Source organism: Capsella rubella, unplaced genomic scaffold, assembly GCF_000375325.1.
Source record: "Capsella rubella cultivar Monte Gargano unplaced genomic scaffold, Caprub1_0 scaffold_6, whole genome shotgun sequence".
Classification (NCBI taxonomy): Eukaryota; Viridiplantae; Streptophyta; class Magnoliopsida; order Brassicales; family Brassicaceae; genus Capsella; species Capsella rubella.
The window spans coordinates 7,028,490-7,054,738 of NW_006238918.1; the positions used below are offsets into that span (position 1 = coordinate 7,028,490).

The window sequence follows — 26,249 nt, forward strand, 5'->3', positions numbered from 1 at the left end:
TATATATATATATATATATGTATAAGATTTTACCATCTTCTTATTGGTCCACTTGGCATGTAACTTTAAAACATATTATATATTTGATTCACACTTTAATATAAAACTGAAAAAAACAAAGAAACCACAAAACACATTTAATCATATACATTAAACTCACACTTTAATATAAAAACTGAAATAACATAAATTTGCATTAACTATATTTCCATTCAATTTTTTCAATACACAATCAATTATAATTGACTCCCATAATTGTTTTATGAAATTGTAACTCTCATCACTTCTCTTCCTATATATACTCATTTTCTCATTATATCATTCTCTCATTCTCTCATTATATCATTCTTTCATTCTCTCATTCTCTTCTTTATGAAATTTGTTTGCTTAGTTTATTTTTGTTGTATGAGTTTTGAAAAAAATAATATTATGGGATAAAATGTCAACTGTAGAAACTTTTAGAGACTATATGATATATTGATATACATCTTATGTTATTATAATTTATCTTTTTTTTTTCTTGAAAATTCATCTATATTTTCTATTTTTGATTATCAACATATAAGTACATTCACTCCCTCTCTTCCATTATATTCATGTATCTTTAATATTTATTTCTATTTTTTTATGTTCTTATGTGACATAAAAATCAATGAAATAATCATTTTAAGAATTTGATATAAATATCTTTAGAAAGTATGATACAAATCTAACATAGTATCTTATATTAGTTCCAATCATCGTACAACAAGAGAATTAAGTTATAAATATCCATTTTTATATATGCATTTTCTTTTTTAATTATGAAATATCTAATTAAATATTTTATTGTAACACAATTTCCAAAATAATATATTATTACCTCTTTCTTATTCAAATAATTCTTAACTCACACTTTAATATAAAAACTGAAATAATATAAATTTGCATTAGCTATATTTTTCTGCTCAATTTTATTCAACACACAATAAATTAGAATTAGCTAGCACAATTAAGAAAATACTTATATTATACTTATATTTTCATACTTATGAATCAAGAAAATTTGATATAACAGTTTTGATTGCTATATAAAAAAAAGTTAGATTTAAAACATTTATCAAATAATTTTTTCTTATTTTTTTAATCTCAAATATTTTTTGTAATTCATTTTAATATATCTGTCATTATATTTAGTTTTTGTGATCAAATAGACTATTATATAAAGAAAATTATAATATTTAGTTTATTTAAAATTTAGAAAAAATTTAAGGACCAATTTTTTGTAAGCAAGTATATATATATTTTTTAACACTTTGACTGCAAATTTTAAACTAATATTATAATTTTTTATATAATAGTCTATTTGATCACAAAAACTAAATATAATGACAGATATATAACGATTTAATTAAACAATAATATCATACTCCATTCTACACTCTTAGTAACTTTACCTCATTTGCTAAAATAAATAATAATTTTTATATTCATAATAATACAAATACCTATCAAAGTTATTTTTCCTAAAGAGACCGAACATAAAATCGATTTGTCATAAGTAGTTAGTATTGTTGTCGTGTACATATAATCGATTTGTCATAAGTAGTTACTATTGTTGTTGTTCATCTTCTTTGTTAATATTCAACACTAAAATCCTATTAAATTATGATAAATAATGTATGAGTTACACAAGAATATCATACCTCAGTCTACACTCTTAGTAACTTAACCTCATTTGTTATAAATAAATAATAACTTGTCTTTTCATAACAATACAGATACCTACCCTTAGTTATTATTTCCTAGAGAGACCAAACATACAATCGATTTCTCATGTAATCTTCTTCTGTTTATTTGGCTTATGATCTATTTTTTTAGTTTTTACATAACTATAGTTTAAATGCTTTTATAATCTAAATTGGAAAAAAATTTCTAAATAAAGTTTAAAACAATATATCATATGTTTCAAATGAAATCTTTTAATTTGATATTTTGAAAAGTTTAACTTGATCATTTTTAAAATTTAAGTTACTTTTAGGTTATGATAAAATATAAGGTGAGTAACAAATGCTCATAATTTTTTGTATGTGCTAATTTTGTATATTGTGTATGTGCTAAATTTGTATTACTTTGTTTAGATCTCATTCAGTTTTATATTTTCCAAATATACTTTTCGTTTATTTTTAATATTTACAATGTACACAAAATATGTTTTATACTAATTTTGCGATCGTGTTCAATTTTGTTTGTGCGTTAATTATTTTGTAATACACATAATGAATATAAACATATTATTTTGTTTTAAAATTATTTTCAAAACATATATTAACACTTATACACATATATAACTTAATATAATTTTTAATTAATATTTCATGTATAACCCACGCATCGCGTGGGCAACTTTCTAGTATCTAAATAAAACAAAGTTTCAGTGGAGTGTTGTTATATGTATAAGCTAAACTGACATAAACCCTAAACAATTGCTTATTTATAATGAAACATACATACTGAGATCAATAATAGAGTATAGATATTAAAAAAGAAAACGAATATGAGAAGATGAGGTGCCAATGAAAGAGTGGTCCACAGAGAGACAATTAATTTTAGCTTTAAGAAAAAAATATAGAAACCAAACACACACAAACACAAATAAAATAAAATAAAAAGTGTGAGATCGACGACAATGGGATCCCCACAGGGCTCTAAATAAAGAGAGGATTCGTTGAGCACTTTCATGAGATGTGGAAACGTGTCATTCATCAACAGCTACATTTCTTGATTGTTGCAGTACCCTACTCCACTATTATTAGTTTCATTTTTATTTTTTTACTTTACTTCTACTGTTTTTATTATTATTATTTATTCTTATATGTATATATATATATATATATATATATATATATTATATGGTCCCATTCCCCTATAAAAAGATCTCTTTCTAGCTATATGTATTTTCTGAGAATTTTATGTAGTAAAAGTATATATATAAATCATTTGTATTTACAAAATATTTATCAGAAATTATGATAACGATTCACGGATCTTAGGATATTTTTATAAAACAGCATTGCTCTCTACAAAATAAAGTATGGGATGTTATTTATTTGTTTATACATCAAGTAATAAGGGATCTAAAACTCTCTTATGCATTTAAAACCTTCGAAAGATAAAATAATCTTTAATTCTGTGTCAACACAAAAAAAAAAAAACGTCGAGATCAGGAACGACTTCCATCAACAACGTTTGTTTGTTTGACGGAAAAGAAACATATGTTCATATGTTTGAGCTTTAGGTATAAAAATGACTCACAATTTTATTTTCTTTAGTGCTTAGGAAAGTATTATAATCTTTACACATTTTATAAAAACAGTGTAACGGTGTATATTAAAATAACCTCTTTTTATAAAGAAAATATGTGGAACTCTTAGCACTAGATGTTTAATTTGGACACAAACGTGGTTTGGTCTAATCTAAAACAGAGTAATTTCTCGGAGTTTACCCAAGATTTTCAACCATTTTCGATGGTTTAAATTTCTCCTTATGATATTGTCTCAAAATTAGTTAGTCTCAACAATCAACAATCAACATGATAAAAAAAAAAAAAAAACAATCAACATGATAGAGATGAAGTGATATGCGTAGCAAATTGCAATAATTAAAGAAGATTTGAGAAAGTATGAATTGTTTTTTTCCAAAGTAGACCGCATCATCATGTGGTATAAGTGAATGGGATACACTTTCTCATATTTAGACATTTTTACCGAACCAAATTATTTACAACTTCTTGCGAACGTTATTTGTTATCCGCTTATCATCTTTAATTTAAGTTTAAGTCTTAAGCCTTAACCAAGAGTAAAATTTATCCGTAAATCTTTCTAACCAAAAAAGAAAATAAAAATAAAAATTAGTAACTAAGGTAATTTAGACATAGAAGTTTTCCAAACATTTGTTGTCCAAACTCTATCCAAAAAAGAAATGTTTATATTTTTTCTCAGCCCTAATTATTCGATGTACATTATCCAAAAGTTTTTAACCTAGTCAATCCCCTTATCCAAAACAAACAAACAAATAAAACCTAGTCAAATTAGTAACAAAAAAAATATGAAAATAGAAGATAACTAATACATCCTATAATCCTGAAAATCTATAATTAGATTTTTTTAAAAAAAATTTTGTTTTTTTCTACAACTTCTTCAATTTTAAGAAGCTGATTAATTACAATTTTGGATAACTCATCAAGAAATTTTCACGGTTCCATATGAGTGAATTATACGTATAATTATAGTTCATAAAACACATCAACTCTATCCACCACTTTTCCGCAAAATTATTCAATGCAAAACTTGAATTTTATCTATTTTAAGTTTATCAACTAGAAAAGAAGTACCAGTAGTTTTATCCAAAAGAAGTACCGGAAATGATGTCTGAGATTTTGAATAAGTAATGAAATGATAAAAATTAAATAATTTAAAGAAACGTTCTTATGTTTGTTTTAATTCTCAACTCAATATTATCTAGACATCTAGCTAGTCAATCATAAAAATTAATTTAACTGAAACAAACTAATATAAAAAAAAAAAGTGGATCAGTGCAATACTACTATAAATATAGCTCATCCAATACCCTTCAAAAGCACCTTCTTCTCCCTTGGAAACACAACACTTAGCAATGAAAATGAAGCACTTCACTTGCCTCTTATCGTTGTTCTTCATCCTCATTACTTCATTCTCTTTGGCTAACTCAACCATTGTCTCTCATGATGAACGAGCCATCACCATTAATGGACAACGCCGAATCTTAATTTCAGGCTCCATTCATTACCCACGAAGCACTGCTGAAGTAACTCTACTTTCACTTAATGCGTAATAGATATATCTATAATTTTTTTTAACGTTTTGTGGATTTTTGTTGCAGATGTGGCCTGATCTGATCAACAAAGCCAAAGATGGTGGCTTAGACGCAATCGAGTCATACGTTTTTTGGAACGCACATGAACCAAAACGAAGGGAATACGATTTCTCGGGGAATCTTGATGTTGTTCGCTTCATCAAAACCATCCAAAGCGCGGGTCTCTACTCCGTTCTTCGCATTGGACCTTATGTTTGTGCAGAATGGAATTATGGAGGCTTTCCGGTTTGGCTGCACAATATGCCCAACATGAAATTCAGAACGATAAACCCTAGTTTCATGGTATAATCCAATATTTTTTATTAGACCATTCTTATATTCTCGGATTTTTGAATATTTTTCATCTAATGTTTTCGTAAAAATACCTTTGTGTAGAATGAAATGCAAAATTTTACTACAAAGATCGTAGAGATGATGAAGGAAGAGAAGCTCTTTGCGTCACAAGGCGGTCCAATCATCCTAGCTCAGGTTTTCATATATAACTTGATGTTATGGTGTAGTTTTTTTGGGTGACCAAAAAAAAAAGAATGTTATGTGTAGTTTTCTGGTGCTTAATTTAGAGCCTGGGATGGCCCATTGGACCCGAAATCAGCCTGTATATATTGATATAAACCAGATTTTCTCTATATCATCAAAAACGTTTTGATGTTCAAATTCTTTCCTCTATAAACGAGATTTTCTTAACTTGTTCGGTTATATTTTAGATCGAGAACGAGTACGGGAACGTGATCTCATCGTATGGAGCAGAGGGTAAGGCCTACATTGATTGGTGTGCCAACATGGCTAACTCTCTAGACATTGGTGTTCCATGGCTTATGTGTCAACAACCCAATGCTCCTAAGCCTATGTTAGAGACGTGCAATGGCTTTTACTGTGATCAATACGAACCGACCAACCCAAGCAGCCCAAAAATGTGGACAGAGAATTGGACCGGCTGGTTCAAGAATTGGGGAGGCAAACATCCTTATAGAACCGCTGAGGATCTTGCTTATTCAGTTGCTAGATTCTTCCAAACCGGAGGAACTTTCCAAAACTATTACATGGTTTGATTCAGCTCCTTTATATTCATTATTATAAGTAACCAATCTCTTATAACCTTTTTATTTATTGATCTTTATAATGTGACATTTTACAGTACCATGGTGGTACTAATTTTGGAAGAGTTGCTGGAGGTCCATACATCACCACATCCTATGATTACCATGCTCCTCTTGATGAATACGGTATATAAAAAAAACTTCACTATTTTCATGGCTTAAAAATGTCGGCAAAATAGGGTCTTGACGTGTCTATATAATTTTTTCAGGCAACTTGAACCAGCCGAAATGGGGTCACTTGAAACAGCTACATGCAGTATTAAAATCCATTGAGAAACCGTTGACTTACGGCAATATTTCAAGAATCGATCTTGGCAACTCCATCAAGGTTAGACCCCTTCATGTTTCCTAATATTAAAGATTTGACGTTATTAATTAACATGGACGTTTGTTGTATCTCTAAAAAGGCTACGATTTACACAACAAAAGAAGGATCGAGCTGCTTCATCGGTAATGTAAACGCAACTGCTGATGCTTTAGTCAACTTCCACGGGAAAGACTACCACGTACCCGCATGGTCCGTGAGTATTCTTCCCGACTGCGATAAAGAGGCTTACAACACTGCGAAAGTGAACACTCAAACATCCATCATGACCGATGACTCTAGTAAGCCGCACATGCTGCAATGGACCTGGAGACCGGAGTCCGCTCAGAAGACTATTCTTAAAGGCAGAGGAAATCTTATTGCCAAAGGTCTTGTAGACCAAAAAGACGTTACAAATGATGCTAGTGACTATCTTTGGTACATGACTAGGTATATCTATGATCCAACATATACACCTAGACCAATTGTACTGTTTATGTATTAACTGATTCGTGTACTATGGTTTTGATATGGGGTTTTCTATTTTAGGGTTCATCTCGACAAGAAAGATCCACTTTGGAGCCGAAACATGTCGCTACGGGTTCACAGCAACGCCCATGTTCTTCATGCTTACGTCAATGGAAAATACATTGGTCACCAATTCGTAAAGGACGGGAAATTCGATTACAGATTTGAGAGGAAGGTCAATCTCGTTCATGGGACTAATCACATTTCACTTCTCAGTGTTTCCGTTGGACTACAGGTAACATGTGAAGCCTAGCTTTTTAATTATGACATTTTTTGTCCAACATATCTTGTGAGCTGTGACAACTGAAGTTGTGGTCTCTTATAATTTAGAATTATGGACCTTTCTTTGCGAACGGTCCAACTGGTATCAATGGTCCTGTGTCCTTAGTCGGATACAAAGGAGAGGAAACAATCGAAAAGGATCTATCAAAGCATCAATGGGACTACAAGATTGGTATGAATGGATACAACCACAAACTTTTCAGTACAAACTCTATTGGCCGCCACCACGTCAAATGGGCAAACGAAAAGCTTGCTACTGGTCGGATGTTAACATGGTACAAGGTCAGTATCAATCCATAACTTTCTATAAGTAAATCATTTGATTCCTTGAAATGAACAGTTTCTTATACAACGAAATGTTACCTCTTCAGGCACATTTCAAAGCTCCTCTTGGTAAAGATCCAGTGATTGTAGACTTTAATGGTCTAGGGAAAGGTGAGGCTTGGATCAACGGTCAGAGCATTGGACGTTACTGGCCGAGCTTTAACTCTAGTGATGATGGTTGCAAAGATGAATGTGACTACCGTGGGGAGTATGGTAGCGACAAATGCGCTTTTATGTGTGGCAAACCAACTCAAAGATGGTACTAAGAGTTACTTTATTACTTTTTATGGCTTAATAAACCGTCCATTACTCTGATGGCCGAACTATTATAGGTACCACGTTCCACGATCGTTCTTGAACGCGAGCGGACACAATACGATCACTCTATTCGAAGAAATGGGCGGTAACCCGTCCAAGGTGAACTTCAAGACAGTTGTGGTCGGAACGGTTTGTGCGAGGGCTCACGAACACAACAAAGTGGAGTTGTCCTGCCATGACCGGGCTATCTCAGCCGTTAAATTCGCGAGCTTTGGAAATCCGGTGGGGCATTGTGGGTCATTTGCGGTTGGTACGTGCCAAGGAGACAAGGATGCTGTGAAGACCCTGGTTGAAAAGTGTGTTGGGAAACTCAACTGCACTATCGATGTGTCTTCCGACACGTTTGGCTCTAGTTCAGACTGTGGAGATTCACCTAAGAAATTGGCCGTGGAATTGGAGTGCTAGATTAGATCTTAGCTCTAGCTAGTGGTTGCAATAATTTTCTTAAATAATTTAGACAATCCGTTAAATAACATCGTACTAGTTTTTGATCTACCAGGTTTTTTTTAGATGGATCTGGATTTAGGATTATTGAAATAAATATTATGATCGAATAAAATTTTCTTTTAGCTAAATATATTTCTTTCATATGCTTATTTTTATGACCTTTTAATAAACAACAATACTACTGCAATATATACTGTATGCTTCTCTGTTTTGTTACGAAAGAAGTTTCTCGATGAAAACCACAAGAATTCCCGTATCAGGCTATCACATTTTCTAACACTATTCACATTATACATCAACACTGACCACATTGTATATTTTGTGTTATCTATACACATTTCTGATAGACTATTGGTCTATTACCATTAAAATTGTATATAAATTCTTATCACTATATAAAAAAATTATTTGTATCATAAGCATATAACTCATCTACATTCTAATTTTTCTTTCTGTTTCTTTCTGTTTCCCTTATTTAGAATCCATTTAAAAGATTTTGGAAAAACTATTGATGTTCTTGAGTTAAGCTAGATGATAACAAATGAGATCTTCATTTGAACCATGATTCTTTTAGCTAACTAGTTAAGGCAAACATTCTCCTAATTTAAAAGATTAAACTTTCGTACTACCAAAAACAAGAAAAATAATATTACAAATCTTCTTTTTCTTAGTGTAGTTTAATGGGAATAAATCATAAAAGATGTTGATTTGGCCTATTATAATTTTCAAAAATGATTTACTAATCTAGAAAATTCAGAAAGTGTGGCAAGAGGATTAGGTAAAGACCCGACCCGAACCCGGTTTAAGAGACTAAAAAACCCACCCGGTAGACCGTTCTAGAACACTAGCTGCAATAAAAAGAGGGGAGTACATCTGTTTTTTTGTGTAGTCTATCTCTTTCTCTCTACTGCAATTTTTAGGGTTTTATCCTCCGAAAGTCTCAACCTTTTTTTCTTATCCTCAACAAAGGTATCATCACTCTCTCCTCCTTTACTTACCCACGCTCGCTCTTCACTGTCTATTAGGATTATACAATAGGTTCACTACTAGAATTGAATACAAAGGTATGAACTTTTGAGTGGATAAAGTAACTGGGTTTGCTCTGTAGTGGTTGGGTTTCTGGTGAATCTGAGAGAAAATCTTCATTTCTGGTTATTTTTCTTTCTCTATCTCAATTCCTACTAATTTAGAGTTTGTGTGTGTTTGGTGGATAGGAGAAATGGCGGCTACGCAACTTACAGCATCACCAGTGACAGTATCAGCTAGGAGCTTAGCTTCGCTGGAAGGTCTAAGAGCTTCAAGTGTCAAGTTTTCTTCTTTGAAACCAGGGACCCTTAGGCAGAACCAGTTCGGTCGTTTGGTTGTCAGAGCTGCTTCGGTTGTTGCTCCTAAGGTACTTGCTCGCTTCCTTGTGTCGATTTTCTAACTTTTGTTTGGTAACTTTGGGGGCTGTTTGTATGTTTAACCAATTCATTTAAATGTTTTGGCCATTCATTCGTGTGTTATACAATTATATTTGCTAATGTCGATAGAAACGAAGCTTTAGATGCTTCTGGCTTTTCGTTTGCAGTGGTTTGTATCTTAATGGTGCCCTGTGAGACATTTGGATATGTTTCTTCTCGTTTAGTCTTGACTTATAAATTTCTCTGTTTCGTTCTGGTTATTTGCAGTATACTTCAATAAAGCCATTGGGAGATCGATTGTTGGTGAAGATCAAGGAGGCAGAGGAGAAGACTCTAGGAGGTATCTTACTTCCATCTACTGCTCAATCAAAACCTCAAGGAGGTGAAGTCGTTGCTGTGGGTGAAGGAAGAACTATTGGGAAAACCAAAATCGAAATCACTGTCCCGGTAACAACCTCACTACCCTTCGAGCCTTCTTTGTTTGTTTCCATCGTTGTTTGCTTATAAATTTATCTGAAATGCCTTCTTCTTTCTCCTGATGCAGACTGGAGCACAAATTATTTACTCCAAATACGCAGGAACTGAGGTTGAATTCAATGATGTGAAGCATCTCATTCTCAAGGAAGATGATATTGTTGGCATTCTTGAGACTGATGACATCAAAGATCTTAAACCTTTGAATGACCGAGTCTTTATTAAGGTTTGTCTCAAGTGCTTACTTCCATCATTTTAATATTGTTTCTGCACACCAGAACAGTGATAACTTCTGTTTTGAACTTTATGAGTTTAGGTTGCTGAGGCAGAGGAGAAAACAGCTGGAGGATTGTTGTTAACCGAGACTACCAAAGAGAAGCCTTCTATTGGCACGGTAGGTGCACATGTGATATTATGTCCATCCTGGGAATCTGAGACTTCCTTCTCAGTTTGAACTCAAGCTATAATATAATACATATTCTCCTCTGCATTCTGTGGCAGGTGATAGCAGTTGGACCTGGTTCCCTAGAGGAGGATGGTAGCGTTAAGCCACTACCAATATCGACCGGAAGCACAGTTCTTTACTCCAAGTATGCTGGTAACGACTTCAAGGGTAAAGATGGTTCCAACTACATTGCCCTCAGAGCTTCAGATGTGATGGCTATACTTTCTTAGTTATGTTATATCTTTGTAACATGCAACTTGTATCCCAATTGTGGAAATTTTTTTCGTAAACGGCCTGAGCATAATTTTGAATAAAGACTTGAGTTTGGAAAGATGATTGTGATTTTACTGTTGATCTCATTTTCCCTTCTTTAACTATTGACTCGCTTAGCATTTTTGTTACTATCGGTTCAAATTGAACAGTTAACTCGGAAGAAACTATGACTCACAGTCTCGCATCAAATAAAACCTTCTTTTAAACTTAGTGGAAGATATTTTACAGGTAAATGCTCTACAGTGCCCAGTGGAAACATGAGACAGTGCTATCAAAGAAAAGTTATATTACAAAACCAAGAAAAAAGAATCTTTGTCTGTGAGAGATCTTCTGCCTTCACCGGTTAAACGAGGTGGCTGAGTTATCATCATAATGACCTCTCCAAGCATTGCCACTATCACCGCCACTGCAAGCTTGATTAGTAACTGGTACACCCGCAAAGTTCCCATCCAAGCTCATCTGTTGAACCTCAGCTGATGAAAGGATCTTTATGCTCTGAACACAGTTAACGAATTCCCTGCAGAAACCAAGTTTTTTAAGGTTATTAAAAAAGGAACTTCTAACTGTCCAATGTATGAATGTAATTGCTCTCTACTTACTCCCATGGATCATCGCCAACGAGGAGGATGTCGTTTTCATGATCGACATAAACAAGTTTCCAGTCTGATGTTTGCGGATCCTCAAGCTGTCCTTCGATCCCAAACATGCGCGCTAGATCATGCCTCAGCTCATCATAACCTCTGTAACGGTTGACGTCTATTGATCTCCCAACTGAACCTCGCTTTTGCACCTGTACAAAAGTTAACAACATTTGTCAAACCGAAAACATAATCCAAATTTCAACAAGCAGGGATCAGAGCAAAACCGAACCTTTGTATAAGTTCGCATTCGCTGAGTCTGAGCTGGCCATAATCCACCACCAAGAACACCGGCATCGTTGACAGCTAGATCGTTTGAAATGGCAGGAACATTGGGGACACCAAAAGATTGAGTTCTTACAGCTGAAGTAGACATCTCTGTACCAATGTCAGTTGTAACTCCTCCATAGTTTGAAAGCATGTTCTGAAGATCTTTCTGGGAGTCGTATCCCCTCGAGAGCAAAGTGTCAGGAACAAAGCCATTATCAACATTAGCTCCACCGAGCAAGCTGTTCCTGGAATCACCGTCAAGGCCAAAAGTTGGAGCCAAGAAATTCTGTTGTCTGTTGTTGTCGCCTCCATCTAAACCGTAAGAAGTTCCAGAGGCAGATGCTTCTAGATGATGATCTGTTAAACTAGCTTTGGACTTTTGCTGACCCACAAGTTCTTGTTTTAGCCTCATATCGGATTTGCTGTACAGATCCTGAACAAGATTACTAGACATATCAATCGCTGCATCAGGTATCAAGATTGCTGGCCCGCTTTGGGTTCTGTTGAGAAAGCCTGAAGACGAGATCTGACAGTTGTTGGTAGAAGGCGAGGTTGAAGAAGAAGGTGCATCTCCTCCATCTGTGATGCCTGAATAAGCTTTGACCCCTCCTCCAACAGGTGGGTGTTGTTTTTCCTGAGGCCGGCTCACCAGCATTTGAGGTGGTTGCAACGTCGATAAGCCATTGTTAATGCAGGACGACGGAAACTGATGACCTTGAGAGAGAGCAGGCAGCTGTTGCAATTGCTGGCTTTGCAATTGATGGTGTGGTAACTGAGACTGCGGTGAAAGAAACTGCTGCTGCTGTTGTTGTTGCTGCTGCTGTTGTAATCTCTGCAACAGCTGAAACTGTAAATGCGGCTGTTCCAAAAGACTCTGCTGAAATATTTGTTGGGCCTGTGCCTGGTGAGCTTTCTGCTGCAAAAGTGTTTGCTGATTCTGCCCACTGAGACCAGGAGGCTGCTGCTGTTCTACTTGTCGTTGAAACTGTGTTTCTTGCGGCGGTACAGACATCAGATTGGATGATGACTTGCTGGTTTCAATTACACTACTCTGGCAAGTGCTCGCACCTAAATGGTGGTGAGCTTGTTGAAGCTTCTTAGACTGTTGTTGCTGTTGAAAGCTTTGATTATGGGAGCTAGATGGAGGAGTGATGGCACTGCTTGCCATTGATCCCGAAACTAGCTGTGGTTGCAAATGTTGTTGCGCCTGAAGCTGCTGCGCTGCTTGTTGACCATTGTAAAGCTGATTCTGAGGAAGCTGAAGTTGCTGCAACTTATGAGGCTGTGGCTGTGGCTGTGGTTGTGGCTGTGGCTGTGAACGAGAGTGAGATTGTAATGACTGCGTTCTTTGCTGCTGCTGCTGAGTCTGTTGCTGTAACGGTTGTTGATGTTGTTGCTGCAGTAATTGTTGTTGTTGTTGCTGCTGCTGCTGCTGCAAGTGTTGTTGTTGTTGTTGTTGTTGTTGTTGTTGAGACTGCGATTGATTGTTATTGCTGTGTTGTTGAGACTGCAACTGTTGTTGCTGCTGCAGCAACTGTTGTTGTTGCTGTTGTTGAGACTGTGATTGTTGTTGCTGCTGGTTCAAAGAGGAGTGAAGCAATTGCTGCAGCTGCTGTTGTTGGGACAACGTAGTTGATGGCTGAGGCAACTGGGACATTGGGGATTGCACGTTCGGTTTGTTAAATTGGAGATTTGACGAGGAAACCCCCCCTTGCGGCATCTGAAAGCTCAGTAACTTGGAGGGATCATCAGTGCCGCCAAGATTGTTGTGCAATGCCGTGGTTGGTGAAAGCATTGACGGGAAGAAACCTGGCTGTGCAGCAGCAGATGGTAACTGGCCGTTCTGTTGCTGCTGCTGCATATTCATCCACTGAACTAAACTCAGACCAGGAAATATTGTACTCGAAGCGTCTTTCATCTCCGAGCTATTATCGAGCCATGGCATTGCTCTCTTCAGTGCAGACTCCATGTCAGTGTCATCATCTGCAAGAGCACCGGAATTTCCATCCTTGAGGAGATTCAAAGATGATGTGTCGAAATGAAATGGTACAAAGATTTTACCTGGCATTCCGGGTTGCCCTCCAAACCGAGGTCGAAAAAATGGAGGAGGACATATGTAGAAAGGAGTTAAAACTGGTTCAATGTCCCAGACTGAAACTCGACTAGGCCGATCACCAGCAGCTGACTCATCCCATCCAATCTTTAGCAGAAATAAAAACAAGGGATAACTAAAATGAAAGGTGCAATGTATCAAGAAGACAAATCTGGCATTTTATCATGACTTTTTGTACTTAAACTACCTGAAGATTCCGCCACTGAGAGTTTTTCCATCTCACTGGATCAAGATCACTGATACCGGTAACTGTACCCATATACCGACGCACTCCACATTCTTCTGTCTCAAATATCATCCTAAACCGCATACCGAGGGAAACTTGAGCATACATCGCTTTGGTATACTTGGCTAAAGGAACCACAAACTCAGCGGGAGCAGCCCTGCAAAAACTCGGTTGTAATTCCCTCAGAAATTGCCTTGAAAGAAGCATGTAGTATGGTTATAGGAGAAAATAGGAAACATAGATACGCCACCTTGGGTTGTAGAAGATGGTGAAAGGACTGTTGTTAGCATTAGCATGAGCTGCAGCAGCAAGAACTCCGATGTGCATGCTATCGCTTGATATTACAGATGAAGAAAGTGCAGGCTGTTGTCTATTCGCACGTCTTATACCCAGCAGAAGTTGCGCCTTTCCATCTCTTAATTGAAAGTGAAAAGAAGTTAGCATCTTGACAAATAAATACCGAAAGAGCATTGGCACATTGAGATTGATATACCTTATAAAAAGAACAGAGTCTCCAGCAAAGAGCCTTTTTGTACTGACAAACACACTCCAGCCTGTAGTTAGCAAGTGCCTTTTTGGTTGACCTGAAAATTATCAACATATTGAAAACCTAAGAACCGTTTACTTAGCCAAATTGATAGAATAAGTTAATCTATCAAAATCAAGGAAAAAACCTCGGTAAATATGTCTGAAAGTCCATGTGTTGTCGTGAATATCCTTAGCAACAAGCTCCTGACAAGGTGGTTGCATCGAGAAATCCTAACAGAATATTGCCAACAATGTAAGAAGCTAATACAATAAAGAGATCCTAATTATCAGATATATAATAGAGCATTGTATATACACCAGAGCAGGAAAGATTTTCTCAGCTGCTCTTCGGGGTACAGAAAATCCACCGTGAGTACTTGTGTCACTCGCCGTGAGGGTTTTGCAGAAAAATTCATTAGGTTGTCTGTTTAGCTTAAGACCCATGTCAGAAGCAAGCAATGCATCTCTGTCATACTGTTCAACAAGTTTCTCAGAACAATTAGTCCCTACACCTCAAATACACTGAGAACCGAGTTACTGACTGAAATGCAACCTACTTTGTTTACTGGCTGAAGAGTCATCTGTGCATAGACTTCATCCGTCTCAGGATCAGCCTGGTTTGCAATCAAAATTAGCCGAGAATATGTTAAGAGATCTAAATGTAGAGGCCATTATTGATAATGAAAGATTATGAAGCATTCAAAGTACATTAGAGGTCATACATTCAAAGTAACATTATGAAGCATGCAGATGAGCTTGGAAGGAAGATTCGGGTAACTCGGTATAAAGTCAGTCTGCTTCTGCATTGAAGCTGCGACCTAAGAAAAAGGGAAAAAAAAAAACAGGACAGCAGCATGAAATTTCAATCAGAGACTCATTCTTGATCAGCCATGAATAATACCAAAACTTTATTAAACAACATACTTGCTCACTGTGACCTTGAGGGAAGTAAACAACAAGACTTCCTGCCGGAGGCAACGAAATCAGTGGCCCAGCACAAGCGTGCCATAGTTCTGAGTTTATATTTCTCCTTTCCCCTGCATTCACACAACACCAAAGCTGTGATTACTTCAAATATTTGTATCATCCTTCAGTTATTACCATCAGAGAACTGCACTAAACCCCACAAGCTCAAAGGTACGGGACTGGATAAATCAATACAACAGTTACTTAGCTTACTTCTAAAGTAGAAATAAGCAAAACTCAACTCAATTCAGGTACTTAAGTTCAGGATTTCTCAAGAAATCTGACCTCTTTATTTACAACTGAATCTATACAAATCCAGCAATGAATTTTTACTAAAAGGATAGACCTTTGATCAAATACGAGAAAACACAAACCTTCAACGGGATTGGGAGAAACTCCATTTGATGAAGGAGCTTTCATGATTAACTGATCTTTTACTCCTAAAGTTCCTCTGAAGAATCAAACCCAATAATAATCTAAATCTGAGCTTATACAAAGCTGAGCTCTTTACGTGAGAGCTTCATCTTCAGCTTACACCTAAAAGCCCCAAGCTTTCACTTCACTGCAAAGGAATGGGAATCACAGTTCTTTGCCTAGCTTTCAAGCTCCTCCACTCTTTACAATCCAAGTTACCGCAGAGGAAAAAAAAAAGTCGTTAATCCGAAATGGAGACTCCAAGATCTCTGCTTTATATCTCCGACAGAGACTCCAATTCTTGGGAAATTTTAAGTATCTCAAAGAGATCAAAGGCCACGACTTTTCAGACGCGGAATCTCCGGAGAGACATATAAAGCACAAGACCTTAAAAAAGGAATCTTTTTTTTTTCTTTTCAATGAAGCTCTTCAACTCGAGTCAGGTAATTCAGAAAGAGAAACCCACAAAACCAAAACCCACAAGTTCAACTTGATTCAGCTGCTCTCTTGTGCTTTCCTTTCTTGGCGCATCAAAGAGAGGGGTTTCTATAAAAAGAAAATCTGGGAAAATGGATAAAAAGAATCGGAAGAGAAGGAAGGAGAAATAGAATCGCAGGCAAAGAGATTAAGACAGACAGACAGAGAGCTCAAGCGAGAGAGAAAGAGCATCAGAGTTGTCGGAAAGGGATGATCAGCGACCAGGACAACTACCAAAAGGTCTGCTAAAGCACAGGAACAGCTTTTTCTTCTTCCTCCTTTTTTTTTTTATTTTTCTTTGGGGATATTTAATTTTTATTATAATTTTATTTTTAATAATGCTCATGAAGCCGACATATTCGCTGGTGCTGGCAGCTTGAACATTTTAATATTATTCTCTCTACAAATAGTATTATTTGCCAAAAAAAAAAAAAAAAACTTTACTGAAAAGTTAAACTTTGATGAGTGTTTGTCATTAAGGTTTACTATTGTTGTAAGACTTCGTTAATAATGGTATTTTTACGAGCTGTCAAGAAATTACTAATTTGACTAGCTAGTTATTTTATCAAAGTGCATTACTATATTTTTGACTACTCATTATATTCATTGAGATACATTTTTAGTGTCAAGAACATTATTTTCTGAATTTCAGTAAATAAAGAAAACTGTTAAAAAAACTGTGGAGTTTATTTTTAATAAATCAAAATTTGTGAAGGTTTACATAGTTAGCTTCTAGTTGTATAAACTACAATCGCGTTATAGACGAGTCTGGAACCTAAAAATTTAGTAATGTAATGTATAGTTAGTAATCTCTATATCTTTATTTTATAAATTTGAAAGCTACCAAATTTAAATTGGCTTCATGGCTAATTAGCTAATTGTGGATTTGGTATTAGGGATCAAGAACTTATTAGTATTTTATAAGAAACACATCGTGTTTTACATGTGGGTGGAAGTTTGTTTGCTTCGTCTTGACCTCTGTAAATTGTAAACAGTATAAATGACCCCCAAAAAAAAAACAAAAAAATTGGGACCTCTTTGTTAGTTTTTTTAGGTTTTGATCCAAAACTTATAAAAATACTATACATACTTATAAAATGGACATGTATATATGTATAGGCTATATAGTATAGTGTGTGGAATGATAGGATATATGTCCATTCAAATAAGTGGCAACGAGTAGCGACATGATGTCCCTTAGCAATAAATGCGTGAAGATGAAGACAGACGTTTTGGAGAGATTAGATGAATGCAAAAATCGACCTTATGAAGTGATTTTGTGGCCTAAAAGAGCTCCCAGATATTCTTTTTTGTTCCGTTCAAAATTCTCTAATTACAAAAGTAATATAAGATTGAAATGTATTAGATTATGAACTCCAAACTATAGCTTCATGCATGTATATATGTTGGAATCTATAACAGAGTCCAAGATTCTAGGTCGTGTTCATTGCCGAGGAGGGTAAAATGAGTGTGACTAGTTTCGAAACCAGTCCTATGTGTCTAAGAAATATGAATCTGGAGGAAAGTGGACAAGCTTGTCCAAAATCACAACATAATATTTTTTATAGCCGGTTTAATGAATTGGACAGTTGGTAACTTGGTATTACTATATATTATACGTAACCACAGAAACGCACTCTGGAGTTAGATGGGTTATCAGAGATCTTGGGAGGAAGTTTAGTTACAGCTAGACTAGAGAAACTCGAATTTTTGGATTTGACTTATTGTACAATGTTTTACTATTTTCATGCAACTATTTATGAACTATATAAAGTTTATACCACTAATACTTTAAGTACTTTGAGACAGTAAAGAAAGAGGCCATCACGGTTTGTATTGTAAAGCGGTACTGTACTGGGATAGTATAGCATAGAATGTTTAAGGACGATCCCATGTTATTTTCAATGCAAAGAGATATAGTTGTGGATTAACCGTTGACGGTTTCAGTCTTTACCTTTTGTGGGTTTTGTATATGTCCCTTTGTCGAATATTCGATCGTACTTCTTGATAAGTTTAATTTCTTTTTAAAAGAGAAGAAAAAGAAAAAAAGAAAAGAGAAGGTCCTCCTCTCTCACAGCAAATCCCACCTGACGTGGTCACACTCCCACCCTAATTTTACATTGGCTCAAATCGTTTGGTGATGACATGAGCTGGTTTGCGACATCTCTTTCGCCGTGGACCTATAGATTAGTCAAATCCATTTAAAGAAAATACTACATTTTACAACTTCCTTGAAATTTAAAGAAAGAAAATACATTGTTTTCAAACTAATCCTTAACATGCGTTATCTTATATTATATCACTACATCACATTATTGATAAAAATAAAATAGTCCCTTCTTTGATTGTATTCTATATATGTTACATGGGCGATTTTCATATACTTTAAGAAACTGTTTACAACACCAAATTTAACTTCAATCTACTAATAAATTAATTTGATTAAGATTACATTATATTGGTATGGGTGAATTAGGAGATGAAAGATTCTAGGCTTCTAGCTACATTTTTAGATATTTGATTTCATTATGAAAGGAGGAAACTAAAAGTTCTTTGTCGTCATGAATAAGTATCAACTGGAATGATCATTTAAGGGGCCCTAAATATATTTTTTTTCTCTATGGGACTCGTTAAAAAGTTGTTCAAAATGCTGATCATATATAATTGGAGAAACATGCCAAAAGTTTCTTTTATATCTCTGCTGGCTCATTCGGATCTTCTTGCGCAAATAGTCCACTGTCCATCTGTGGATGAATGCATCCCGAATTCATCAGTAGCCTCGACGACGACTTATTATGTCATGTTGATGATGGGCCTTCTTGCTGGGCCTTGTTTCTCACGAGCTTGGTCAAACAATACACACTCATACATACGTTATCAATCTCTTATATATCGGATTTCAGTTTCATATGAAGACAATATCACATGACGTACGAGAGCTACACAACTTACACAAGTCTATCTTTCAATCGAATCTCAACGGATCCATAATACGTATAGTGACATAGAATATTAAAAAGTCCGTTTATCTCAATAATGATATGATCAGAAATTCAGAACTACTGAAAAGGACATTGTCTAGTTTCAAAAACTCATTTCTATATATAGTAGACATTTTTTTGATATCTTGTTGCAATTAACACACACGAATGAAAACTAGAGGCAACACACAATTAAAGACCGTCCATTAGAACGATGATCTAGCTTATTTATATTTAACATCAAAGATGTACGACATGGGGTTTGCCACGTGTGTCATCTAGCTGGTTGATCATGTAAAGCGCGTTGCTCGTAACCCTGGCCACCTTGGTCATCCATCGCTTCACCTCCGTTTTGATTTCACCGTCGATACCTTGAAACCCATCAAGACACGTGTCGTCATCAGTAAGCGCAGCGCTAGCCCACGTCTGTGCATTGCTCATCTGCCACCGGAACTCCTTAGCCGAACCGCCTGAGACGCGGAGATGCTTCAAAACGCCGAGCGTACGGCTCAGCTCGTCCACGGAGTCTCCAATCATCTCCACACAGTCCACAAGCGGCCCTTTCTCCAGCTTCTTCTTCCCCACCGAGTCTCTCACCGCCTCGAGTTTCTTAGCTGCGCTTTGCGCGTGTGAGATGCTGATTCTGACCGCGGCTTGAGCTAAATCCCGGCGGTTGGTGATGGTTGGACCGGAGTAAGATGAAAGAGTACGGACGCATAGTGATGGGAAGCTCGCGTGCTCGCAAGAGGAATGCACGATATCTTCTCCACCACCATCATTACCACGACCATGTCCGGTGGTGGCAGCTACAATGACGGTAAAGACAATGGCGGAGAGTAAAAGCTTATGTGGAGGAGCCATAGCTTCTCTTCTCTCTCTCTCTCGCGGCTAAGACTTTGAGTGAAAGAGACCAAACTAGGGTTACTTAATTATGTCTGAAAATGAACAAGAAGTAGTGGTGGGTAAGAAGAATTTAAAGCCGTAGGTCCGTGAAACATTTACTTAATCACCCTCAGATATTTCATTTATTTTACGTGTGTACGTAAAGAATATAGGGGTAAGAAGGTGAATGAATGGGGTACAGCATCTCTCTTTTGATTATGGGGGAAATGTAATAAAATTAAATGCACCGCATATTACAGAACAGAGAAGTGGCCAGAGCCAATACAAAAGAGAGACTGTCCATAATTCCATTGCGTATACATAAACTCTATATAATAACTAAGTAACAAACGGATTACGAAAAAGAACAAAAAATGTGGAATTATTGGAGGACTGGTCACCAATGCCCCAATTATTATTTTTTTGCAAAGAGGTTTCAGAAGTTTGGGTCCACGTTTTGTTATGAATTGACAAAAGAGCTTTCAAGAGACAAAATCTTTATCTGCCATTAATTTAAATTGCTTGCCACACCACATTTTTTGCTCCACTTTTTTTGTATCATTTCATGTGGGTAAATTATATCTATTACATGGAATGTTAAAACGAGTTAACATTTTTTTATTTATTTATTTTATTTTTTTAATGAATTTTAAAACAAACAGCAATTCATACAGTATTTGATTAATCAACTCGATCTAGTTGGTAAATTAGCAATTTGGTATATCAATGTATACACCAAAATATGTTAAAAGTTTTGGCTCTATTTAAACTTTAATGATGCTTTCCTGTAAAGGACCCACTTAATAAAAAAATGTCCCATCTTCGTATGTTTTATTTTTGGGAGATCCAATCATACATTAAGGTGAGCTAGCTAGGTCTAATTAATGAGTAAAAGTTACCTTTGTGATGGTCTTAGCAGCCTCTTCGGTCTGCACAAGAAACTAAGTTCTTCAATCTTCACCATGTCAATGTTTGAGACTTAAGTGCCGTGTGTGACATCAGTTCTGATCATTGTCTTCGTTCCAGAAACATCTCCATAACGTCGTCACTTGCATCAAATTTATAACACTTCACATTTTTACTCATGTTAAAATTTGGTTAAACTATACTTCCATTTTTTTATACATATATTGAAGCTGGTAGTAAATGATATGATATTACATTGCGTTAATGCGGTCTCAGAGATTGATATTGTTTATCAGAATTTCAAATATGTTATAATGTAATCCATTTTGATTACCCTGATATATATTAATCGTTTACACCCTAATATTTATATTAATAAACCCCCAGCTGGAGACAGTATAGTCCTGTTTGAACCTGACCGAGCTTAACTAGACTAGGACTAAGTGTAAAGAGATGTACGTGTGGATATTGCGGGTTCTAGGTTAGACTGGACCGGACTGTTCCTGGCAACACGAACAACTACATGTGCTGCAGTCAAGTTTTGAATGGGCCTAAACAGTACATGCGTGTTGTCAATTTTATATGGGCCTAACTGGAAATCGTGATTCATGAATATTGTTTTTCTTCTAATTAAAGCGTTCCTCCTCCTTGTCCCCAAATGTATTCACAACTTAACCAACAAAAAATTAAACAAAGAAAGTTTCAAAGATTAAAGTTTCCAAAATAAAGGAGCCACTCTAATTTAGACACCTCCGGCCGTTACTGGTTCTGTTAGAATCATCCCATAACCTCACGACATTTCCGTTGATCACCGTTAAATCCACGTAACGATACCAACCGTCATCACCGTTTCTCATCCTCATCACTCTTTCCCATTTCTCCCACCATTCACCGCCACAATAACCCAAACCTCCTCCGGCCGTTATCAACTCTCCGTCAAGACACCTCACACCGTCGACCTCAACGTCAAAGTCTACCTCGTAGTACATCGTCAGTTTCTCCCCCTTCGTCACTCCGTCTTCATCCCACACTAACGGCTCCGTTTTCGTAACCGTTTCTTTCACCCGATCATCAACCGTATTAGTTCTTGATTGCAGCGTTTTCGCAACCGTTTCTTTAACCGGACCGGTTCTTGATGATTTCGGTTCGAGACGTCTGGATCCGTCGTGTTCAGACATCGAGCCGGATAATTCCTCTAACAAGACACATGCATGATGTCCGTCTCCGTCCCCGATGGTTGTGACTCTGATCCTCCAGAAGCTGACGGCGGCAGTAACGACGGCGATCCATGTCCATACGTTGTTGACGACGGCGAAAACACCGAAGCTAGCGTACTCAAAAGCCAAAGCCTCTAACGGAGACTCCAAGGTCGCCATCTTAGGTTATTTGATATATATATATATATTTGTGTGTTGTTGCCCTTTGGATTCCGATATGCAAAAAAATACGAGAACGGTATCAGTGGTTATATAAAGGATGGGGATGAGAGAGATGAGATGAGGACCGTTGGATGAAAGAGCAAGTTGAGTAAGGGAAGCTAAGCCGTAGGATGTGGTGCAAGTGGAAGAATGAATGAATATTTGGCAGATGCTCAGAATCGAGAGCGAAAGATGCCTTTTGTGTTACAAGGAAGATGCGAATAGCCCCAAAGAGTTATTCCCAACCACAAATAAAATTTAATAATATAAAACAACAAAAAAAATGCATAACAAACTAAAATAAGACTTTCAATACGACTCTTCCTTTTCGTTGTTGTTGTTGTTGTTGTGCTCTGCTGTGATGTGCTTACGATTGTGTGCATGACCGATGCATCATTTACTAGGTGGAGGATGTTCCGTGTTCGTCCATCACTCAAATTTTATTTTAATTTTTAGATTTATGTATCTTGAAAACAAATATTCAAAGAAATTGAGTGAAGTAATTGGCTCACAATCGCTTGTTCTCATTTCACTCTAACACACTTTAACTCTCATCTTAAGTTAACTTAATCATCACTCTTCTTAATTGAAACATATATATATATATATATATATCAACCTAGGTCATATTTAGTTACTTACATATCAACAAAATAGGTCACAAAAGAAAAAAGAAACAAATAAGAACTAAATTAATTACAGACCACACCTTCGAGCCCATTAGATTAGTCTAATTCCAACCAAACCAACAGGCTAATCAGGTTCCTGATGGTCTTAATGGTCATTCCGGCCCACTTCATTAGATTTTTAAAATGTCTAATTTTAAGAAATTAATTTTGAGACATCTAAAGAATCAAAAAAACATTTCACATGTGAGAAGATTTTGCCAAATCCATCCATAATCCATAAGGAAATACACCCACGAGGCCACAATCTTATACACTAATAAGAAATCCACAGTTTAATTAATATTTCACTAGAACTAAATAAACCCACTTTTTTAAAAACAAATTCTTCTGGACATACAATTCATCTTAATTTTGTTTTTTGGACATAAGCTAATCAACTTACTTACGCATATATCACATAATTTTATTTTTCTTAAATAAACTTTAACAAAAGGCACACGGATTTGAGGAGATTAGTTGATAAAGTAAGAGTACAGGGGTCATATTGTAAAATAAAGTTAACTTTGGGTTAGGACATCATCGAGAAGAAGGTGAGAAAATAAAACAGAAGAACCTGAAAAGCCGAAAGTGACGGGAAAGCCAGCCAAAATTTTTTTAAAAAAAAAATCTGAAAAATGATCATGCGAGAGAGAATCAATGGAAACTATAAAAATCCAAATAAAGCCAATCCTCATCTCCCAAAATTCGCTTCTCCCTAATTCCTTTTTTTTTAATTTTACCCCACCAAATATATTTAGATTCTATATTGATTTTTTTTCCTTTTTTTCAGTTTTCATTGTTTTTTATTTTTTAATATTTTGTTTTAGTTTCAGAAAAGTACTTGAAAACATCTCTTCCTCATATAATTGTTTTTGAGCTCTCCCAGTCTCCGATTACAAACAGAAAACAAAAAACCTAAAATAAGATCGAAGCCAAAAAAAAAACAAAAACACAAAAACAAAACCTTCGGGAGCTCCTTTTTGCATGGTGCGTTCTTCTTCATCGTGTCTTCGTAAAACATAACTAGGAACGTTTCAACTCGTTTTCCTCTTCAGGTAATAATCTTATATTTTCTGATAATGTATATACTTACGTATTTTACACGACTTTGTTTCATAGATTTTAGGGTTGGGTGTTTGTTTCCATCTGAGAGCTATTCCTAATTTTCTGAGATTTTTTTATATATATATATAACGGATCCGGATCTAAATCTAGATTCAATTTTTTTAACTGTGTTCTTGAGATACTAAAAAAAAAACCCCTTAAAGGTTTGATGTTTTCTTGAGATTGATCTGATTTAAAGGGTTACGAAAGATTCCATGTTCATAAAAACCAAACTCAAAACAATATTTGTGGTTTGCAATGAATCTGAGAAAAGAAAAGAAAAAAACATTCCGTGACAAAGACGGCATTGGGATCTGCTTCTCTGTACTAGATGTGGATGGGTCCTCTGTTTTGGCTGCTGATATATATATTTCTTTTATTTTTCTCTTCAAGTAATATATTTAATCTAAGACTTATAGATAGTTATGTTTCAAATTGACTTAGGGGGTCATAGAATTGTGTAATGTGTGTGTATTTCTTTATTGTTGATGCAATTTAGGTTATGGTATTTGTAAATGCAGCTACAACAAGGGAAGAAGAAGATCATATGTGACATCATTTGATCTCTCATTAACGAAAAGAGTGTGCGGGGTCTTATATAATTAGGCAAATGGATGAAAACAACGCGGCAAAGCTAACAGGAATCAGGCAGATCGTGAGGCTTAAGGAGATTCTGCAAAAATGGCAAACCGTAACGATAGGCCCCAAGTCAGATGTTCCTCCATTGGCGGCTGAGCTGATTGCACCGGCCATCAACAAGAGGCTGTTAGGTGTAAAGAACGCTGACTCGGATGAGGAGAACTGCCAAAGCCCTGAGCCGCCTCATGATGTTCCTAAAGGGTATCTTGCGGTTTATGTTGGACCAGAGCTAAGGAGGTTTATCATACCGACAAGCTATCTCAGCCACTCCCTGTTCAAGGTGTTGCTTGAGAAAGCAGAGGAAGAGTTTGGTTTTGATCAGAGTGGCGCGCTCACCATCCCTTGCGAGGTCGAGACTTTCAAGTACTTGCTAAAATGCATGGAGAACAATCCTAAAGATCATCAACCTGATGATGATGACAACTCCGGTAAGCTCAAGGACCTCTCCTATCTTTTCTTTTGGTAGAAAAGACCTCTCCTATCTTAGGAATCATACCATGAACTCAAATCCTGTTTGTCAAGCCATGTTTAATCAGGAATGGGTTTAAAATCATGATTAATCAGGGCTAGAAACGTGCTGGGCTCAAAATGGGCCGGACTAAGCCTTTAGATGTATAATGGCAACCATGGTCTTATGATCTTTTGACCTTAACAATCACAAGAAACTTTACAAATTGTTTGATGAGAAATCAAGCAATAGATTGGTCAGTATTGTTGTGGTGATTCTTGAGAAACTAAAGCAACATTGATGGTTTTGTCTTGTCTTTTGCAGATGGGGATGCAGTAGCAGAAAAGGAAGAGTAAATACAAGCCAAGTGACAAAAAAAAAAAAAAAAATCTTTTAAAACTTTTCATTTGTTACAATGATTCTTGTTATCTTTTAATTAATCATATATACTGATGGAAAACTATTAGGGATGATAACTTTGGGGTGTAATTGTAAAATCAGGTCATTTTTTTTGTGTGTGCTCCTGGTTTTTTTTATTTATTTTCTCTCTTTCTTCTCCATTCTTTGTCAATGACGATATGAGTTTTCTAGGACATATATATATATATATGTTAGATGTGAAAGGATTTGGTGGTCAAAGTGTGATTTGAAATTTAACAAAAAAATAAAATAAAAACTCTTGTACGAAAACATGTGCACATTTCTTGTCTTCTCTCGTCCATTGTTGTTATTGAAAACGACTGTTATGTGTGTCAATCAACTAGACTAATGAACAATATGCTA

At 35.8% G+C, this 26,249-nt stretch overlaps 6 protein-coding genes across 10 annotated transcripts; 3 read left to right on the forward strand and 3 right to left on the reverse strand.

Moving 5' to 3' along the window:
- The first annotated feature begins 4,653 nt into the window (after window positions 1-4,653).
- LOC17884536 (beta-galactosidase 7) lies at window positions 4,654-8,151 on the forward strand. Its single transcript, XM_006289938.1, has 11 exons — window positions 4,654-4,824; window positions 4,900-5,175; window positions 5,269-5,361; window positions 5,598-5,936; window positions 6,029-6,116; window positions 6,200-6,318; window positions 6,398-6,744; window positions 6,844-7,057; window positions 7,153-7,386; window positions 7,476-7,687; window positions 7,761-8,151. The coding sequence occupies exons 1-11, from the start codon at window positions 4,654-4,656 to the stop codon at window positions 8,149-8,151; spliced, it is 2,484 nt and encodes an 827-aa protein (XP_006290000.1).
- Window positions 8,152-9,106: 955 nt separating this feature from the next.
- On the forward strand, window positions 9,107-10,862 carry LOC17881952 (20 kDa chaperonin, chloroplastic). Of its 2 annotated transcripts, none has more exons than XM_006288455.2 (6): window positions 9,107-9,162; window positions 9,408-9,586; window positions 9,864-10,043; window positions 10,141-10,296; window positions 10,387-10,464; window positions 10,572-10,862. In XM_006288455.2, exons 2-6 carry the CDS (start codon window positions 9,413-9,415, stop codon window positions 10,743-10,745), a joined length of 762 nt encoding a protein of 253 aa, XP_006288517.1. In that variant the 5' UTR covers window positions 9,107-9,162; window positions 9,408-9,412; the 3' UTR covers window positions 10,746-10,862. The 2 variants fall into 2 exon arrangements, with proteins under 2 accessions (XP_006288517.1, XP_023636477.1); XM_023780709.1 differs by lacking the exon at window positions 9,107-9,162 and adding an exon at window positions 9,239-9,257.
- Window positions 10,863-10,967: 105 nt separating this feature from the next.
- Window positions 10,968-16,713, reverse strand: LOC17884034 (auxin response factor 7). 3 transcript variants are annotated; one of them, XM_023780706.1, is made up of 13 exons: window positions 15,904-16,713; window positions 15,488-15,600; window positions 15,286-15,381; window positions 15,121-15,177; window positions 14,882-15,037; window positions 14,710-14,794; window positions 14,529-14,619; window positions 14,286-14,450; window positions 13,997-14,192; window positions 13,758-13,896; window positions 11,659-13,679; window positions 11,388-11,578; window positions 10,968-11,305 (listed from the first exon to the last, which is right to left on the reverse strand). In XM_023780706.1, exons 1-13 carry the CDS (start codon window positions 15,947-15,949, stop codon window positions 11,125-11,127), a joined length of 3,537 nt encoding a protein of 1,178 aa, XP_023636474.1. In that variant the 5' UTR covers window positions 15,950-16,713; the 3' UTR covers window positions 10,968-11,124. The 3 variants fall into 3 exon arrangements, with proteins under 3 accessions (XP_023636474.1, XP_023636475.1, XP_023636476.1); XM_023780707.1 differs by lacking the exons at window positions 15,286-15,381; window positions 15,488-15,600; window positions 15,904-16,713 and having other exon boundaries at window positions 14,932-15,037; XM_023780708.1 differs by lacking the exons at window positions 15,121-15,177; window positions 15,286-15,381; window positions 15,488-15,600; window positions 15,904-16,713 and having other exon boundaries at window positions 14,880-14,971.
- Window positions 16,714-19,502: 2,789 nt separating this feature from the next.
- LOC17882910 (pectinesterase inhibitor 3) lies at window positions 19,503-20,378 on the reverse strand. The gene has a single exon (XM_006288610.2). The coding sequence runs from the start codon at window positions 20,260-20,262 to the stop codon at window positions 19,642-19,644; it is 621 nt and encodes a 206-aa protein (XP_006288672.1). The 5' UTR covers window positions 20,263-20,378; the 3' UTR covers window positions 19,503-19,641.
- A 1,416-nt stretch (window positions 20,379-21,794) lies between these two features.
- LOC17883531 lies at window positions 21,795-22,968 on the reverse strand. Its single transcript, XM_006289857.2, has one exon. The coding sequence runs from the start codon at window positions 22,563-22,565 to the stop codon at window positions 21,927-21,929; it is 639 nt and encodes a 212-aa protein (XP_006289919.1). The 5' UTR covers window positions 22,566-22,968; the 3' UTR covers window positions 21,795-21,926.
- A 1,054-nt stretch (window positions 22,969-24,022) lies between these two features.
- LOC17884439 (auxin-induced protein 6B) lies at window positions 24,023-26,089 on the forward strand. Of its 2 annotated transcripts, none has more exons than XM_023781181.1 (3): window positions 24,023-24,330; window positions 24,879-25,446; window positions 25,791-26,089. In XM_023781181.1, exons 2-3 carry the CDS (start codon window positions 24,990-24,992, stop codon window positions 25,820-25,822), a joined length of 489 nt encoding a protein of 162 aa, XP_023636949.1. In that variant the 5' UTR covers window positions 24,023-24,330; window positions 24,879-24,989; the 3' UTR covers window positions 25,823-26,089. The 2 variants fall into 2 exon arrangements, with proteins under 2 accessions (XP_023636949.1, XP_006288810.1); XM_006288748.2 differs by having other exon boundaries at window positions 24,901-25,446.
- Window positions 26,090-26,249: the final 160 nt, after the last annotated feature.